Consider the following 21,079-nt stretch of genomic DNA (forward strand, 5'->3'; position numbering starts at 1 on the left):
TTAGTAGAGGATGAGCCATCTTGTGGTGTGATGTGCATGTACATCTCATGAGCATTGATCTTTCCCAAGATTTGTGTTGGTGTAGCGGTGGAAAGATCACCTTGATGAAGCACGGTCATAATATGCCCATATTTATCAATGGGGAGGACACTCAAAATCTTTCTTACAACGTCGGATGGTTGCATTCAAGTAAGTCCAAGCCCATTGACTTCCTCTACAAGAATATTTAAGCGTGAGTACATTTCATTAGCACTCTCTTTAGGAAGCATTTCAAATGAATTTAGCTTTTTCATGACAAGATGATAGCGTTCCTCATGCTCGCTCTTTGTTCCCTCATGGAGCGCACAAATATCCGACCACAGTGCATGGGCATCTTTGTGGTTCCTCACCCAGTTGAACACATCTTTGCAAAGGCCTCTAAAGATAGTGTTTTCGAGCCTTTGCATTCCATTTCTCATAATTCACCTCATCGCCTTGTAGGTGTGTGGCATCCCGAGGTTTTGAGAAACCTTGTGATGTGGCTCTAAGTATTCCAACATCTAGAGCTTCTAAATACGCCTCCATGCGGATTTTCCAAGGCAGTTAAGCCTAAATACGTGAGCATGAGGCTCTGATACCAATTGAAAGGATCAAGATACCCAAGAGGGAGGTGAATTGGGCTAATTCTAAATTTCTTTGCAATAATTAAGTCCTACGGTTAACCCAATTAACCCCTTATGCCTAGAAAGTGTTTCTATTGATCTACCGCATAAAAGTTTAGCAACCTATGTTCCAATCCTACTCTAGTATGGCAATTCTATGAATGTAAATGATAAAAATTGAATTGCTCAAAGTAAATGCATAAAGTAAAGAGAGTAGGAGGAATACGGTGATGTTTTGCTGAGGTATCGGAGAGTTGTCACTCCCCACTAGTCCTCGTTGGAGCACCCGTGCAAGGGTGTAGCTCCCCCTTGATCCACGCAAGGATCAAGTGCTCTCTACGGGTTGATTCTTTGACACTCCATCGTGGTGAATCACCCACAACCGCTCACAATTTGAGTTAGGTCATCCACACGCTCCACTAGATGATCACCAAGCTCCCAATCACCACCGAAGCCAGTCTAGGTGATGGTGATCACCAAGAGTAACAAGCCTGAACTCTCACTTGACCACGACAAGCCTAATGAGAAGGGTGGATGCACACTTTGCTACTATTGCTTTCACTAATGAGGGCTCTCTTTGGGATTCTCAAATCTCAATCACCTCACTAGGACCTTGCTCTTCTTGGCACTCTCAATGGTGTTTCTCAGCTATTGGAATGAGCAAAAGTACCCCTCACATGAATGGAGGAAGTATTTATACATCCATGTTCAAAATGAACCGTTATGTGCCTCTGTGAGGTGACCAGACGCTCCGGTCAGTTCACCCGCCTCTATGTAGTTTAAGTTGTGACCGAAACTGGTCCAGGGTCCAGGTCAGCACTGACCGGACTGCGTCCTGATCACAAAAACTGCCCTCGGGAACCTTACTGATGTTGCCTGATCACTTTGCTGCTCAGCGTCCGGTCAGTAGCCAGAACCTGACAAGCGTCAGGTTAGCACTGAACCAGACGCATTCGATCAGGATTTTCCCTCTCTGGACCCTTACTGGAGTCGACCGGACACTGGCACCCAAGCATCCGGTCACTCACCTCTCAATGTCTGGTCGCATCCAGACGACTTCACCTTAATCAAATGAACTGACCGGACTCTGTGCCAGCAGTCCGGTCACACCGGATTCAGCGTCCGGTCAACATTTGACCCTCCATTCACTTCCAACTCTCAATCATACGTGAATGAAGTTTGCTCCAATTGATCTAAGGGCTTTTTAGGAGCTACCTAGTGCTAGATTGAGCAAGTGTGCACCACACCTAACTCACTAGACTCACCTAGGTCAGTTGCCCATCCATACCCCCCTTAATAGTACGACCAAAGGAAAAACAAAGTCCTAAACTAATCTAAGTGTCTCCTCAATATCAAACGACACTTAGAACTAGTCCATCCTTAATCTTGTCGTCCATCCTTTGAAAACCAAAATGATTTCCATCGTAGGGGCATGACCACCATGATAGCCCAATCGAATCTCCATTACCGTGACCTAACTTAATTGCCTCTGCAAAACACATGTTAGTCATAGTAATCACGTATTGTCATTAATCACTGAAACCCAATTAGGGGCCTAGATGCTTTCAGACGGTCTGGATGGTAACACTTTCATCAATTTCCAAGAGCACGGGGAGTCTCACGTGTTTTTACAAAGTTGTGCACAATTTCCATTCCCGCATCTAAAACGGTTGCTTACAAAGCATGCTCCCCACCCTGTGTCTTTCTCCTCGCCCATAACTTTTGTTCATCATCGTCGCTCCTTGCTTCCTAGTGCTAAACTACATGACCACCCCTACTCAGTGGGGTGCAAGCCGCCACTCACCATAGACAAGCTAGTACCCCGTGCCAGTACTGCCTCACCAGCAAGGCTCGCACATATCCACCGATGACCAGGCTGATACTCATCACCGTTGTGGCCGCTCCAGCTCAATCCCACAAGATCCAAAGGCAATGGTAATGCTTTTGCACTTCCCTCCATCTTTCTTGGATTTTTATTCCCCTCTTCACTTTTCTGAGTACGAAGCAAGCTCCCATCTGTTTACTAAGGACCTCACTGATCCAATCTCCGTAGGCGACAGTGCACCACTTCCATTGCCGGCCCTGCTCCACCAGATCCTAGTCAGATGGAGGAGGCCCCCAACAAGAGAAACTGAAGTGTCTATCCCCACAGACCATGTATTGGTCCTCATCCTCCGCCACCTCACCGTCCGCTCCTTGTGCAGCTGTAAGTGTGTATGTCGCTCTTGGAACCGCCTCATCTCTGAATCCGAGTATCGTAAGGAGTTGCCCCAAATTGTCGCCGAATTCTTCTATCGCAGCTGGAAAGGCAAACGCAAGTTCACTAGCATCACCGGTGAATACCCCTCCTTGACCTTCTTTTCTTTCCCCATTCAGGATGTTGTGATCTCATATTGCTGCAATGGGCTCATCCTCTGCTAGTGTGTTGGGTTTCGCTATGTTGTCTGCAATCCGGTGACTAACAAATGGCGGTTACTGCTGGATAACAACCATTCTTTTGGATCAGCTCGCTTGGGGTTCAATTCGACAGTCTCCTCGCACTTCCATGTGATTGAATATGGGAAGAAGAGGGTGGGTGAGTCCGTAGGTGTGAGCATCTACTGATCTAAGAGTGCAACATGGATGTTTAAGGAATTTGAATGGGGTGAGGGTGTTGTACGCACATATTTGACAAGTGTGTTTCTTAATGGTTTTATGCACTGGCTGGAGTTTTCCCAGATAGTTGTTGTTGATATGCAGGGAAAGACATGGAGGAAAATTCGTAGGCCACGTGGTGAAGCAATCTCCATCCATGAAGCTTAGGGACAGTTGTGTTTATGTACTGCTAGTATGTTCAGGAAGTTTTAGCTTTCATTTTGGATCCTACAAAACTATGGTATTGATAACTGGACATTGAAGCATACGGTGACTACGCTGGAGATATTTTGATAGAACAATATTCAATTTGGTTATGATGTTTGCGATGCAGGACTACAGGGTGATTGCAGTTCACCTAGAATGAAATTTGATCTTCCTTGTTGGCGAGGACAGAACACTAATCGCATATGATATGAACTGTAGAAAAGTTCTTGTCCTCCCTACCCAGGTCATGCGGTATCCTAGACCTACCAGGACGCTACGTCTGGAGGGATCTCACTATCTTTCTTATTTTCCCTTGTTCATGAAGTTAGAGTAAAGTTGCATATGCTGTTTTTTTTTTATTACAACATGTCTTTCTTCATATAGGGAGTTATTTTGATTCTATATACAGTCCAATTTTGGCTTGGTAACTAAAGCAATTGTATGTTGAATATTATTAATACTGCTGCTTTATGCAGGTTGTGGAGTCTTAGTGCTTTTGAATGATTTTCCTGCAATGGCTAAGGGAGGAAGAAGAGGTGTTCCATGGTGCACTGGCTACCAAGCTGAAGGAAGGTTTGCTTTGCATGCAGGAGTGCCAATCTGAAGGTGCGGAGCACATCTACCTCGCTTTTGTTAGGTAAGTCTGTAAAGAGCAGAACCTTTATTCTTCTATCTATGTACCGCTTGTGGAATTTCTTGAGTTGACATTAGTTGTTAGGTTAAAAAGAACTTTTCAGTTGTGGACATGATAATGATGTGTAATGATTATATCTAGATGCTGTGTGTTCAATAAGTTATTAAGGCTGACACCGGGCGACTGGACAAGCAGCCACATGGGACCAGCGCCACGTCGCCGTCGTGCGAGCGGGCGGCCAGCGCTTTCTAGTCGCGTCTCATCCTCTGCGTGTCGGACTCGCCTACACCATTGACACCTCTGCCTGCCAGTCTGTCTGCCGCGCTTGGGAGTTGGGACTACAGCAAGCCCGTCTACATCACGGCGTGCCGGCGTCGCGCAATGGCAGAGCCATAGGAGATCTGCAGGACCCTGATGCCCTACTTTGCTCTACAACATCTTTAGTAGCCAAGCTCTTCTTCAGTTCTGTTCGCTTTCTGTATGAGATGTGTTACTTAGATGTGTAACTTGCTCGATCCACAAAGCTTGCCGTATAAATGATCAAATATAGATTACGTGATCTGAGATGAACAAACACTATTAGCTTCTTTCAGAGAGTTAACTGAATACCATTCAAAACTGGGATGTCACCATTCAACTACTTATCTTTTTCACTGAACCTAGCACAAGCAGTTCCAACATACTACTGATCTTTTTCTGCAGATGTCTGACTGACAGGATTTTTGAAGGTTCTATCAACCTTGCAATGACTGAGTCCCCTCGTTGTTGCATTTACCGCAAGAGCTTAGTGCTTGCTCCATGTCCACTTGATGACACGAACCAGCCAATGACAGCACTCTAGCTCCCGACATTGGGCACCGCACGACCATCATCGCATCTTCTTCGCCCCAGCATCCTAGAAAACTTCACGGCCTCCTCCATCTCTCCAAGCTTGCCGTATATGCACACCAATGAGTTGCTGACGAGCAGGTAGCCACGGACAAGCCCTTCAAAAAGCCATAGGCATGCAGCGTGGTCCACGTCACAGAGTCCGGGAGTGCCCAGCTACCCAGGTCGCCACCCATGTGCGCGAACGCGGCCCAAGCTGCGTCGGGGTCAGTGGGTCACACTCACACCATCGTCACCGGCGCTGCGTCGAACCCGTGGCGAGCCTTGCCCGTGCCACCGAGCCCTGGCATACAACAAGACCTAGCTGGCAACCTCCAGCTGTCTAGGTGGGCGTGTACGGCGGAGGTGAAGAGCGAGGAACACACGGCGCTATGAGGGCGAGCGGCAGCGTGTAGGATTTGAGCAGCAGCGGCATGGCTGGCCCTGCGCGATCGCCTGCCCGCTTGCACCGCGGCGGACTTGGTTGGTCCCCCGCGGCTGCCCGCCCACTTGCCCGGGCGACGGTGTGGCTGCCCGGCGCGGCCACCTGCCCGCATTCTTGCTCTCCCAGCGCAGGCTGGCAGGCATCTCGCGCGCGGCGGCGGCATGGCTGGCCGGCATGCCTGGTGACGGGGTGCCTAGCGGCGCAGCCACCTCGCTCGCGCCCGCTCCCCCAGGCATCGGTGTGCCTACAGTCTCAGTGGGGGCTTTTTTGAGACAGATATTGAGGAAAAGGGGTTTAATGAAAAAATGTCAAGCTCCCAAGCGGGTTAAGAACTATGGTGCACAACATAAAAAGTTTATGGACCTAGAAATACACTTTGAGAGTTGATGAATCTATATGACACCCCTCTAGAAGTTAATGGACGTGGTGCATTTTACTCTAAATAAATTGTGAAAATTGGATGATATTTTATCACCATCAGATGTAAGGGCCATTGGCTGTTTTGTCATCATCGTCGTATCCACTCGCCGTTGGTGATACAGAGAGCCATCACCACCGCTATTTGTCTCATGCAGCAGGGGTCAATAATGTATCACCACCGAATCGCTTAGTAACCCGACACCGACTAAAGGATCTTCATAAACGGATCATACTACAACGTGACGGTGACCATTACCTATGACCAGACAGTTCATACGTTCAAGCGACGGTGATGTCCACCTCGACATAGACGTGTCGGCCACCAAAGCGACGGTGAACACGCACTGCACACAATCGGGTCGTTGTGCAAGGCGACTGTAATCCTAATCATTGGCCAAAACGACGGTGTTAATATACACCCACACAGGCGGATCGTGCTCTAATACGACGGAAACAATGGCCTGATCACGGACGGATGATAAGCCAATACGGTGGTGTTAGTGTATGCCCACACAGGCGGGTCGTGCTCCAATGCGACAGAAGTAAGTACCATATCACGAACGGATCATAAGACAATACGGCGGTGTTAGTGTAAACTGTAGTCGGTCTAAGGTGCCGACGGTGAAGGCTATGACCATCACTGCCGATAGCTTACTGCCGAGGCCAAAATTGGACTGCTGATGGGGGTTACAACGTGGCTGTGAAAGGTCTGAATGTAATAATGACAAACCGGCTTCATGCGACAAACCTTAGGAGTAGGAGTAACATAGAATCTCGATGAGTTCTTTGGTGAAGTAGGGTTGCATCGCTTTGATCTCCAGGTTTGCTGTAAGTACCGTCACAACTAGTGTTTTATCTCGTTAAGTTGCATCACATTGATCTCTAACATGGTTTAATTCTAGTTAGTTATCGATTTGTATCTAGATTAAGTAAGGGTGCATCTTTACGACCCCACTGCTTGGTTTAGATATCAAATCACCAGTAATCAAATCTATTAAAGATTAATAGGGTTTCCTTGCTGTTTTTAGTAGATTCACCAGTTATCGATCTTGCTATCTTTGGTATCTTTACCAATTTTAGCAATATCACCAATTTACCTGATTGAGATCGAGATAGATCGGCATCCCATTATATCAATCTATCGTCTCTTTGCTACATCACGATTAAACCCCATTTTGACGATGGATTCTGTTAGATCAGCTATTTTATCTCGATCCTAATCAAACATAGTATGCGTTCAAGTCTTATCTGACCATAAGTAGGTTTATTGACTAGCGAGGTCTGAATCTATCGTCCACTATCATAACTGTATCACTTGAACCTCACTAATAGTGTTTTAGGTTAGAAATTATTAGTCAATGAATCTATTTATTGTTAAATATGACCTTCTCCGTTTGCTATGCTTTCCATCGGGTATATTGCCAATGACATGTGCCTTCACTTATAGAGATGTATTCATGACTCTGTTGAAGTATAAATAGATCTATCGACTTATTAAGCTTTAGTTTGTTATCTTTGACAGCTTTGCATCATCTTTGAACTGTTTGGTAGTGATAATGGATTAGATCTCTGAAAAAAGATCGGTTTGTAGATTTTTTTATATTAAATAGTCGACTGCCTACATGATATACCTTAAACCTCTCTGTATCGGTATAGCCGATAGGCTGTGCTTTCATGATTTATCCTTTTATGAGTATATTGGCTCTTTGATGATTGTCTTTTTTTGTCTTGGTTAATCAGCCAATGCCAGTGTATTTTACTTTTATTAACAAATCATTGCAATTAAGCACAATCATAGGTTTCTTTTTATTGCATTATATCATGTTCTACGATTATCAGCTATTAGATCTATATAGCTTTCATTTGATAATAGCCAATAGCGCTTGTTTTAATTACTTTACATCATGAACACTGGATATCGACTCTCTAGTCGATAGCATTTCTCATCGGCTCTTCAGCCATACAATTGGAACTGTTTAGGATAACACCGACATGTTCCACCTTAAATTACTGATGATCTTTCTCTCATTATCAATTGCAGGATCAAATTGACTGGCACGCTAACGAACTCAAAACCGGCTTCTCCTGCTGGAGCCAAAGCAAATCTCCTAGGCTTGTCGTGTGTCCTGTGCGGTCAGATTTTTGCGTCGACAGTCAGATGTGGTAGTGTCGGCCTTGGTTACTCCTAAACCCTTGGTAGCCCTCCACGTAGTAGTTGGTAGAGGTGATGCCAATTGTGTGGAGGTGGTACCTATTGGTATTTATTAACACAAATAGAATATGAAGGATTCTGCAAGCGTACAGAATACCATTGTAGCATTTTACCAGAAGTATTCCAGGTATCGTTATTTGTATTTTACCCCAGGGAAATAATGGAGTAAAGACTTATTGAGTAATAAAGGAATATCTATCAGTCAACATACCAGCATAGCTAGAGCAAGGGGTAAAGGTAATGATAAGAATTAAGCACAATGACACTCAGGGGATAGATCACTAAGATAATATAAACTAGATAACTCAGGAGAACAAAGGGTGAGGTTGATTTCTATGATATTCTTATTACAGGATCAAAGTATATATATACCCGACTATAATTAAGACTCACTCTACTCTTATGCACTTCACTGCTTAGACGGTAGAGCGCCGCAAAGGATAACTCTACTGATGCGACTATGGTCCTACAATTTAAGAACCTGCTCAATTCAGTGTGGACTACAAAGGATAGACAGGGCTATCACCTCCTACTGCTACCACACAACCAGAGAACAGGGGGTACTCACAGGCAGAGCATCGTATAAGCTCCATGCTTACATGAGGCTCGCCTACTTAGCCCAATCGATAAACTGCAGGCTAAGCGCTTTATGAACCCGCACACAAAAGTGAAGATAACCTCAACTAAGCAAGATGTAGAAGCATAACCATGTAGATAGGAATATGATAAATTGATAATAAGTCTTACAAGATGTAGAAACGAAGATACAAGGCTTTGCCGAGGTTCCAAGACTAGATCCAGAACTTGAGCATGAGCCCAACTCGACCCTCACTGCCGAGCTACTAATCTACTACATTGGAGAGCTATAGACCTAATTCTCCTGGTCTGTGTTGATCTGAATGAGAGGTGTGAATGAGGGTTTCAGGGATGATCTCAAGGAGGGGGGTACAGGGCCATATATATAGGGGGTAGCGTCAATTCTGGACCCTCGGATCAAACCGACTTGAATAAATGGCGTAGATCCGATCTTTAAGGTGGTGGAGAACCGTTATTCGAAGGAGACACTGAACCATGGGTCCCACAGACCGGCCGGTCTACAGGTGGGGCCGGCCCCGCCCCACCTGGCAGCCCCTCATGGTCTTCTTCGGTCTAGTGTCCTCTGGAACCTTCTGGAGTTGTTTACGCCGTGGTTAAGCGCGATTTACTTTGACGAATGGGTCCACCTTGATGGTTTTCTTGATAAACCCTGCTGAAAACACAGATTCACCAAAACTCATAGAATTTATTAGTTTAAACCCCTAGACCTATGGTTGGTGATGGAATTAAGTATATATGCAGGTTATATTGACAGTTTATGATTGATGTTAACGACCGTCAACAGTATCGCTGTTGATGTCATTGTTGATGAAGTTGTTGTTGTAGGCGAAGGCGGTACCGTCCTTATGGTGATGTTGCAGGCATGAGATGCAGGTGTAGACGTGGCCAGCTCTTTTTCAGTGATCATCACTTTTATATGTTTCACCAGGGGTTGTGATGGTGCTGATGTAAACGTATTCGACGTATAGTATGGCTTGGGCGATGTTGGTGTGGTTGTTGCTGGCATAGATGTAGGCGCTGAGGAGATCGCATCCGAAAACACATAAAATGCATCTGCAGAAAAAAAAATAATTGGGGGTAATTTGATTATCAGATGCGGTGGATGTCGTCGTGGGTGATCCTCTTTTGAGTGGGATTGGTGCCTCTGGTGCGTTGCTCTCTAGCTTATTTGGATCTACTATCGATGGAGAGGTTTGGTGCTATGCAAAAATTTTATCCAGCACTTTTCGCCAATAATCGGATGTTGTTGTAGATGACGAAGGTGGCAGAGTTGTTGCTTTTTTATATGTTGTCAATGTCGGTGTTGGTTTGTAGCTCGATGCGTAGCCATTGTTGACGAAGTGGTAGACATTGTTCCCATCTTTAGATGGAATCGGAAAAAAATATTTGGTGGAAATTTGGGTGTAAAATCCACCGGTTGCTGACGGGGGAACGTAGATCAGCGCTTTGTCAATTGGTAGAAGCCGCTGCGGAAGTCGTCCGTGGTATTGGATCGAAACGGCTCCAAGAAACCATTTGTCATGGTCCTAATTCGTCGGGGAGGTTTAGAGGTAGAATTGGGGGATTAGAGGGGAAGAACGACAGCCCTAGGGCTGGCCGTGCCTAGAGAGAGGGAGGGAACGGCGGCGGCAGCAAGCTGTAGCGACAGTTTCCTTGAGAGTGCCATGTAAAAATGTATTTTTAACATCCGACTAATGAAGAGGCCAATCACCAGAGATGGCAAGAGATAATACCATTCGAATGGGTGCAAGCTTCATCACCAGAAGACTGTGCTGCTAAGAAAATCCACGCATTTCCCAACGAGCCTTGTACCGAGCCAGAGATGGGTCTGGACTCTTCCTCGGCTCGACTTGACCAACAAGTAATCCTAGCTTCAAGGCTCTTCCTAATCCTAAACATAGATGGGTCTTGCAACGTGCTACAACACAAGCTATATTACCCGCGGGTACTGTTCATTGGGCCCAATTGGCCGGACTCATGCCCAACGCTCTGTCGTCACGGCTATATTGGCTTGAAAACACCCTCCGTTCTAAAATAGATGATGTTTTTATTTTTAGACATCTTGTTTTATTGTTGTCTTATTCAAAAAATTTCATAAATATTATTTATTTTGTTATGACTTATTTTATCATTAAAGATATTTTAATAATTACTTATTTATCTATTTCATCCGTTCCAAATTATAAGTCGCTTTGACTTTTTTGGTATATCAAATTTGCCATGTATCTGGATATAACAATATGTCTATATATGTAGCAAAATCGATGTACCAAAAAAATCAAAGCGACTTATAATTTAGAACGAATGAAATATTATTTTGTAAAAAAAAAAGACATGAATAAGACAAATGGTCAAATATGGCATCTAAAAGTCAAAAACGTCATCTATTGTGGAATAGAGTATTTGATACCCAGGTACCAAATAGCGTTGTTAACCACTTTGAATTATTATAATGACTACTAATTTATTTATAATTTAAAAATAAGTCCCTGTAGCCTTGTACCAGGAAGGGTAGGCAGGCGCCAGACTTAATACCCAGCAAATGGTTTTATATTTCTTTACTACAAGCAGATAGAGCGTCATAGTAGAAGAGTAATTTGGTTTTGCAAGGAAAAAGCAGTACACATATTGCATATTATAGTAAAAAAACCATTTAACTGAAACTAAGTCATGTCCCAAATCACTCACTACAGTGTAATGGAACAAAAACAGAAATAGTTGCAGTGTTACAAAAACGACACAAAAAAAAAGAAATAGTTATTTTTTAATCAGACCGGGACTTTTATTAGGTCGCTCACGCATAGCCGGTCATGCCAACGCTGGGAGTTGTCTTACTGATCCTTTTTGCAGCTTGGCTAGTGGCCTTAGAATAGTACATGTAGAAGTAGACGTTCAAAATCATGGTGAACACCACGAAGACTGCTCCAGCAATAAACACTCCCTTGCGCAGAGATTGGCAAGTCCAGTTACCAGCATATACCATATTCCTGTACTTGGTGTGATATGCGTTCTTTGTTGCTCCAGCAATTAGGCAGGCCTCTGCAATTGCAAATGTGATCCTGCAAACATGTGCCATGAATATATAAATTGTGGGGCTACAAAACGTTGAAAGTACTGAAGTTTTTTTTTTCTTGTCATGTGTGATAGAGCATAGAAATAGAAATAACCATGAAGATGCGAAGTATATGATGGACCAGGCTGTGCTTCCACCTGGTGCAAGTGGTGCACCAAAGCACATGCATCTCGTAACACCCATAAGCAGTGAATGGCCTGAGAGAAGAAACAGGAAAGCACCAACACCATAGCCAGTAGCAATGTCGGAGTCATAAACACAAAATGTAGTATTGGAGCTGTCTGTGACTATTGAACCCTGTTATAAAAATGTAAAAGGTAACAAAAATTAATTATCAGGAGAACATGGAGCTCTTATAAATATGTTCTAGCAAACTAATTTCCTTCCCTCCGAGAAAAAAAAAACTAATTTCCTTTTTTTTATTTGTCAAAACCAACAGCACATGCTGAATGCTTTTTGACACATGAACCTAATGATTATATTGTTTTATGTATTACATACATCAGTCATGCTTGACATTTCAAAAAGGAGCTCATAATCTTTGGCTTGTAGCTAAGTAAAACTGTCAAAAATAGCCTAATTAACTGTAATATAGCAACACTAAACTTAGATCAAAATGGGAGCTCATAAGCATTGGTTTTAGGTCACTATTAAAACTGTCAACAGTAAACCTAATTAACTATAACATAGCAAAGGTAAACTTGGACCAAGATGTTGGCCAAAAACTTGTTTGTGACCCTATGCAATGATGGTTGCTGAAACATGAAATCATGCGATCGCAATGAAATTTACTCCAAAAAAACTAATTGGAATTGTTTTCTAATGAGATAGTCAATTCAATTTCGTTCAAAAATAAATATTGCAGGTGCATATTTAGAATATTGGAAGACAAACAATTACATCATATTTATCAATGAGTTTTTTTTTTTTGACAAGGACTCACATATATACTAAACATTTAAACCAGAGTACAAAGTTTTGGGAATATGATCCCATGAAACAGACTTGTAGAGTTGTAGCAACCTAGCTACAACAGGGTCAAGATTCAGAACGAGGTGCTTCTCTGCAAAGGTACACATCAAAAAACAGAGCATGAATCCATCTTTTTGCTGGGACAGACAATAGGTAATGTCCCTGCCGGGGGCACTGGGCTTCAAGAGAGTGGCCACGGCAAGGACATCGAGGATTCTCATTATCGCACTCCGATTGTACAGCCGGCGCTCCCCATGACTATCTGACTGGCCTGTGTCTTCGACAATTAGAGATCTTGAGCTGTATGTTTTCATTGACCTTCACCAGACTCTTAAGATGTTGGCATCCCTTCTTATCGCGTTGAATCTGAGGACCATCACTGCCCTAAAACGGAGGTCAACCCGAACACTAGGGCCTAGGCAAAGTCTTGCCACCTCTATGTCTTATCTCAACTAAAAAATAAAGCCTTAAAAACCAAATCGATGTAGTACCCAAGAAACACACAGCAAATCGCCTGCTGAGGCTGACTGTGCATGCAGTGCACGTGTACACGAAAGCTGTTAGGGACGCGTGTGCACCCAAGTGGGCCCCGTGATGACAGAGGTGGGGGCCACTCCCAGAGCACCCTTGCAGATCTCTGAGCACACGGCAGCTGGCCTTGATGCGCGACAACGAAGTTGAAGCCGCCACTGGTGACCATTGAAGACGGTGTCATTGATCTCAGTGCGGTCGTTGCCGGACTGCGTTGTGTAGCTCTGACTGCTCTTCGTACGTCCTTCAGCAAGGCGCACGTGGGCCTTGAGGCTGGTCCCACAGGTGCTGTCATTGACGAAGGTGTCGTCCAACGCAGCCTGTCTCGATGTCCTACAGGTCCGCCACCTTCTCCGCCCGGTGTGGAACCATGCTTGAGCAGTGGCAAGCCGAGAGTTCTTGCTGGCGCAGACACCGGAGATGAAGACCCAAACGGGAGCGGTGAGGACAAGGAAGGAGCACCATGCCTCCCACGCAGCCGAGAAGCGCGGATGGGAAAAGAACATGAATAGAAGAGGGCTTTATTCTCTAATTCACCTCGTTACTCTGGAGGAGACTCTTACCGACCACCACGGCCACAAGAAGCCCGCCCACCACCAAGAGGACGAAGATGAGGAGGAACGCTGTCCTCGACGAGGCACCCATCCGAGTAAACTTATTACAGAACTAGCTAGGCTTAGATGTAGAAGACTGGAGGAGAGAGAGCCAGCCCACCTACCCCTCCCCACCAGCAAGCTCGCCCGAGGAGCAGGGGGAGGGGGGGCAGAGTCTGGGAAACTTTGGAGGCTGCTTGCGTTCTTCTCTCCAGACCTGCTCTAATGCTCTTGAAGTTTGGTCATCAATGAGTTATTATACATATATTAAACCATACTTATTTGACATTTTCACAATTAACCTGAATGTCAGGTGATCTGGATCTCTGTATGTGGCCTCTAGGTTCAATTCTGATAACTAAGACCACAAAAACCACAGAAGCTCTTAAAATCATACGGCTCAATAGAAGAAATTAAATTGGATCCTGGTTGCTTCTAGTAATCTGTAAGCTGAGAATGTGCTTCATCCAAAAAATGATAACTGGAATGGTATTGAGGGGGGCACAAATGTTCTAATTGTTTGAAAGCTAAAATACCAATAGGCAAATTACAAATCTGTGTTTCCCAATTCAAGCCTAAGCCTAAATTCGATCTTTTACAACATCAACTTGCTAATTGGCCCTCATTTGGAATTAGCTGTGGCAGCTGTAGCATGAGCAAAATCGGTATGACGAACGTTAGGGTCAGGCCAAGGAAGGCATTAGCTGAGATTATTAATTCGTTGCCAGTATGATTTATATGTTATTGGGAAATAAAAGTCTACACAACCCCTATCATATCGAGGGTTGATTACATAACGCCCTTAACTATAAAAACCCGTGTTGTAGCCCTGGGATGGTTTTGTAAAGTTATTTGCCACCATACCTGCCACACTAGCATGTTTACCCATCACCCATGCTTATACGGAGACCCATCTGTAAGTGGGTACATTCTTTTTTCCTTTTTATTTCACCCCTCATCCTCACAGCTACCTTTGCCTTCCTCTCCCATCATTTTTTCTGGAATGCTCCACGCCTCCACCTACTGACGCTCATTTGACAACATGGAGCTCATGCCCTGCTCCTGCACCCATGCATCCCCTCCCACATCCACATCCTCCCTCCCACTCACTTTCTCCTCCCATTGCTACATCAACAGCAAATTCTTGTTCCCTACTAGACCATGCTCATCTCAGTAAGCTGTCAGGCCCAAGCATTTTAAAGATGGACCCGCGTGCTACTAGTAGGGATGAAAACGGATCGGATACAGACGGATATCACCGATATTACATTTGTTTTCATATTTCTGTCCGGATTCGGATTCGAATACGGATAGTGTCAACTATGTCGGATAGGATACGATTGGATATCGACATCATAAATATGCGATTTGAGTATTCGGATACGGTATCGGATGTTGGATATCCGGACTCAGATACGGACAGATCTCAACCCCTCTAAACGGATTCGGTTTCGAATACGGTCGGAAAATATCCGTACCGTTTTCATCCCTAGCTACTAGCATGGGTACTGATGCTAACGTTGCAGGCCATGGTGGCAAAACAGCCTTACAAAACCATCCAGTGGTGATTTGAACATTATTAGATACTTTAAGGGCTACAATACTAGGTTTATAGTTGAGGGGTTATGTACTCAACCCTATATACGTTAGCTGGCTATCTATACTTTTCCTATTGTTTTCTGAGTCATAGCCATGTCAACATCCACGTAATATGCCACGTTAGCAAAACTACCACAAGGGGTTATTTGGACGGTTTTCAGTACTTTAAAGGGTATAATATCAAGTTTTCTAGGTGCGGGGGTGAATTAGACGAATATCAATTGTTAGTGGGGTTAAGTAGACTTTTCCTTTGTTATTGTAAGATTTAACATTTTGTTCTTCAACATTGTTGATAAGTGAACATATATTACTTCATTAGTAACAATAAAAATAGGCCTTCATGTGATTGTCTTACTCCACTCTATTTGAACATAGGAAAACTTTAAGTACAAAATCTAGTTTCTCAACATAGCACGAGCGCAAGGTTTCGAAAAATCATTTCGATAAAAATATGGTTTCCAAAAAAAAAATTCCAGTAAGACATGTCAATACACACAATAACCCAAGAATGATAGCACAATGGAGTATCAAAGAATTGCACATGCCACTTTTGTGTAAAAGTTACAGATAAATAAAAAAAATATATATTAGACACACTATAACACTAGCAATGTCACAGTTTACATTCTACCTAAATCATGAACCCAAATAAAGAAGTGATGGATACAAGACCAACAACTTTAGACTTAGCAACTGTATTTGAGTGATTAGTCCAACTGTTGAACTTGCATTTGTTGGGAATGTGCAGACTGCTCTTTCCATAATTTGACTATTCCATTATCATTCGCATTTCGTAACCCAAAAATCATTGTATGTGGCCTCTAGGTTTTATTCCAGTAATTAAACCATAAGTACTCTATATGAAAATCATATAGTTCAAGAAAAAAAAAGAAAAAATAATAAATAAATTGGATCTTGGTTAGTTTGTAATCTGCAAAGATTGTGTTTGATCAAAAAGAGGCTAACTAGCATAGTATTAAAGGGGCATAAGGTTCCAAGCTTGTTTTTAAGAGCTCAAATATCCTAGTCAATAGACAAATCTATGTTTCCCTATTCAAAATTTAGTTCAGCCTTTCGAACATCAGTTTGCAAATTGGTCCTTGTTTGGCACAAAGAAATCTCAGGGACAGGAGCCAGAGAGGCATGCTGAACTTTAGAACATGCAAACCATTAGTTGTGCTTATTAATTTGTTGGCAGTGAGATAAAAATTTGTTATTTGCAAGATCTAATATTTGGTTAGTTCAACATTGTAAGTAGCTTGGTATATATTGCTTCATCAAGAATCAATAAATAATAAGCCTTTGCCAGGAGATTGACTGCCCACTATGTTTTAACATTTGAAGAATTTATGCTGAAAGACTATTTTCAACAACATTTGAACTTCAGCGCAAAGCACTGGCAGAGCTTCATTGAGGCCAAAAGGGCCATGGCCCTCCCAAATTTTCCATATTGCTTTGAAGATTTATACTTAATCATGCATAAACATTGCTAATATTGCTTTGAAGCTTCACCACTGGCGCAAGGATATGAGGTATCAAAAATCATCTAGAGAGAAGGCTTGCAAGCACAAGCTCCAGTAAGACATATCAGCACATGATAATTGATAACACATAGATGATAGCATAGCGGACTATGAACGGGCATGGACTCTTTTTCTTTAAAAAAAACATTGCAGGTTAACTAAAACAAATATCTTAAGGCATCGTGTACCACCAGTAATCCCGCAGTCTATGTCCTTCCTATATCGTGGAGAAGAACAAACAAATGGTGCAGCTACAGGAAACGAAGCAAGGCTGCAAGGGTAGTTGAGTGATTAATCCTACCGTTGCGATTGAATGTATTGGGACTGAGATAGTGGGATAACAGGATAGGCGCTTGCAGAGTGCTCTTTTATACAATTTGTTTATTTCAACATTAAAAAATATTAAAACCAAATAGCAGGAATTCCTTTACAAACATTAAAATTCAACAACAGATCTCTGCGCGTCTTCAGGATGCAGGGTGTGTGTTGTGGGGGAATGCTTGTTTATGGATGCGGTAGGCAAAGAGAAAAAGGCAACTTGCGGAAATGTTAGTACCGTGCTGCGGCGGCGCTCGGCGGCGATGGCGAAGCCAAAGGCGGTCAGGCAGAGGGCGATCACCAGAATGTGCACCAGAATGGAGCTGCTCCCCGTATCCCCCATAGCCGACCCTCTCCTTCGGTTCCCTCTCCTCCTCAGGGCAAAAGGATAGTGGCAACTCGCTCAGTCGTTCTCCTTCCGATTTGCTCTGGTCGCTGCTGCTCGGGAAGGGGAAGGGGAAAGGGAAAGGGAAAGTTATGCGAGCAGTAGGCCAACGCCGCCCTTTGTTTTTATTTATTTACTTTTTAACATGGAAGAACTTAAGGGCATCACTGCATCAGCAATGTTTGCTCACCGGAGTACTCCGTCGTTATCAAAATAAACTCACATCTCGTTTTCTGAAGAATCTAAACCTTTTAAATTTTTACTAACATGGAAGAACTTAAAGGCATCAGCAATGTTTGCTTACCAGACTACTCCGTCTTTCTCAAAATAAACTCACATCTCGCTTTCTTAAGAATCAAATCTTTTAAGTTTTTACCAAATATATAAAACTATACTAGCATTTATGATGTATAATAAGTACCATTAAATTAACAATATAATATATTTTCATAATAAATTTATTTAGACATACAAATGGCAATATGTCTATATGTTTAGTTAAATTTAAAAATTAAACTCCTCGAGAAACGAGTTGTGCATTTATTTTAGCATAGAGAGGGTAGAAAATAAATGTGGGACCCAACACGATAGTAGATACTTGCATAAAATGTCACGATGGTCATAAATATTGTGGAAAGTAAGGTGGTCCGGCTTAATTTTGTTTAAAAAACTCCTTTCTCGAACCACCGTATGAGTGTGGTAGGAAGTCTAAGAAATTATATTCTACTTCCTCCGTCCCACAAACAATGTTATTCACTTCAGACGAAATCAAACACTTTTAATTTTGATCAATTATATATAAAAAATATTAACATTCATAATGCATAATTAGTATAATTAGATAAATCATGAAATATATTTTTATAAAAAAATTGTTTAGTGATACAAATGCTGCTATTATTTTCTACAAAGCTTGTCAAACTTAAGAAAGTTTGACCAAGCTTTGCCACACACCACTCTAAGTCTGCTGCCCCGGTGATGGTGTCATGAACGGGTGGGGAACACCACCAGCGGCAGGAAGCTGCCGCTCCTTAGGAGGGAAACCACCCCCCTCCCCACCTCCACGACTCTGGCGCAAACCCTAGCAGGTCACGCATGAGCCTCGACGGATACGACACGTAGATCAGCAATCTCGGGACGAACCTAGCCAGGTGGTTCAGGCGCATACTCCGGCAAACGTTGACACTAAAGTTGGCACACAGAGTAAACTGCAAGTGTATGGCTGTCAAGGTAGCTTTCACCTGAGAGTATTCCAGGGTATCGATTTCCATGTGGAACATGAAGTGATCTTAACAAAGAACTAAGTTCATCCTATGACACAAGGGTAAATGATAGATTGGATAGAGAGTTTTTTCTATGGTATTGAAACTAGATTGGTAAGGTAGATACAAAGGTTGTTCACTTCGGGTCTAAGCAGTTTAGCAACAGAAAGGGATGAGAAGGGTGCTAAACCGCCTAGCATAAGAAGACCTACGTTTTAAGAACTTCCCGAACATGGGAATCAAAGGCTAGATAGGGCTATCACCACCTACTAGCTACCACAAACAAACCGTGGAACAAGCTAAGACACAGGTAAGCATATTGTCTAGACACCACGTCTACACTATATCTCACTACTCTAATCCGAATTCTAGTGAGCTTGATTAGAGTACCGGGTTAAGGACGGTGAGCCAATGAACAACTAAAGTAAATGCTTTACCAGAACTAAGGATCAAATACCATAAAAGAATCTAAGATGCTTAGTTACAATGAAGGTCGCATCCGCCAAGGCACGGCTTGGAGGAGATTCCCGACAGGCCTGGGACTTCCTCCACACTCTCCTCACTCTCTCCCTATTTTCTAAGCTACTAGTAGAGCAGGGCTTCGCCTAAGTATAGAATGAGTAGGTGGAAGCCCTAATTTGGTTTTGGATAATTGATGAAACCTATTAGACTAATCCTTGTATCTAAGTGTGTGACTAGATAGGATGGTTCAAGGCCAAATGATGGAGCAAGATGAAGTCCATGGTGATTGTTGGTATATTTTAACGCACATAGATAAATCCGCAAGCACGGATACCGCTGTAGCTTTCACCTAGAGGTATTCCAAGTATCGTATCCATAGAGAAACGTGTGAGACTAACTACGGTCTAACTTAACTAGAGGTAGCAACAAGGTTAGAATAAATAGGAGCATAGAGAGGATAACTAAAGTTCTCTAGTTCTGACTTGGATAAGCTTATGCCTACTACTATTCAATTGGGGACATTACTAGGAAAAGACACCAGGAGAGGTTCTCTAGTCCTATGTGCGCCTACAGACAGGAGGTGGACTACAAAGGATCAACGAAGCTATATAGTACAGGCTATATAGAACTTATGTCACACACGCGATCTACCACCTTCCAGAATGCAGGGAGCCTCCACAATTAACCCAAGTCTAAGCACCACGCTTACACTTATGATTAATACTTTAACCTAGAGCGTCTATAGATTAAAGCACTCAAAAGAGAGTCATGATCCTAATGAATAATATAAACAACTACTTACTTGAATCAGAAGTTGATTACCAGAGAAATCTTGAAAGCAAGCTCAAGTAGAACTTGGATCTGCCAAGATATAAGCCATAGAGAGAGCACCGACAGGCCCACACCTCCTCCAAACTCTTTCTCACTCTCTATCTCACTATCTCTACAACTAAAACATACGGATTGTCAACATCTACCCGGCAGGACCAAAACACTCATGCGATCCATATCCAATAGGCAAATAATCACCGCATCTCATGTGATCCATATCCGGCAGGCAAATAATCACTGTATGGAGACACTGGAAGGCAAGTAAATAAAATGGAATAAAACTCATGGAATCACCGCATGGAGACACTGGAAGGCAAGTAAATAAAATGGAATAAAATAGAAAGAGAATTATGGGAAGAGAAAGGAATTTATTGGAATATCACCACGCAATGATCATGATCGTGATCCAAATCTCGTTCGTTGTCCTTCGCGTTGCGTGTTGACAACAAATACTTTTTTCCCAAAAAAATGAATTATTGCCATGCCCCATACGGGCTAGGATATTGTAAGTCCGAGTATATATGTTTTGGCAAGGCAGAGCATGGATAAATTCAGATTCATTACGATAATGAATGTGTTTCTAGACATTTTCAGCCTTTGAGGCAACTGATGTTTGTCGTAACTTTCAGACAACAAGTTCCAAGCCTTGCTTTTATTTTAGATTCATTATGATAATGAATGTGTTTCTAGACATTATCATGGTATAATACATGTGAAAAATTGAATTGATATATTCTTGATTTTGACTTGGCTAACAAACATCTCATTTAATTTATGTTGCACCCGTTGCAACGCACGAGCACTCATCTAGTTCTATTTATAAGACTAGATCCTATGGAGGACTAATCTTCTCTTGATTGCTGGCTCTAATCC

General features: G+C 42.9%; 1 protein-coding gene across 1 annotated transcript; it reads right to left on the reverse strand.

Moving 5' to 3' along the window:
* Positions 1-11,251: 11,251 nt before the first annotated feature.
* Positions 11,252-17,767, reverse strand: LOC136521205 (uncharacterized). Its single transcript, XM_066514913.1, has 3 exons — positions 17,505-17,767; positions 11,825-12,027; positions 11,252-11,716 (listed from the first exon to the last, which is right to left on the reverse strand). Exons 1-3 carry the CDS (start codon positions 17,607-17,609, stop codon positions 11,452-11,454), a joined length of 573 nt encoding a protein of 190 aa, XP_066371010.1. The 5' UTR covers positions 17,610-17,767; the 3' UTR covers positions 11,252-11,451.
* Between the last annotated feature and the right edge of the window lie 3,312 nt (positions 17,768-21,079).

Source organism: Miscanthus floridulus, chromosome 18 (genome assembly GCF_019320115.1).
Source record: "Miscanthus floridulus cultivar M001 chromosome 18, ASM1932011v1, whole genome shotgun sequence".
Lineage (NCBI taxonomy): Eukaryota > Viridiplantae > Streptophyta > Magnoliopsida > Poales > Poaceae > Miscanthus > Miscanthus floridulus.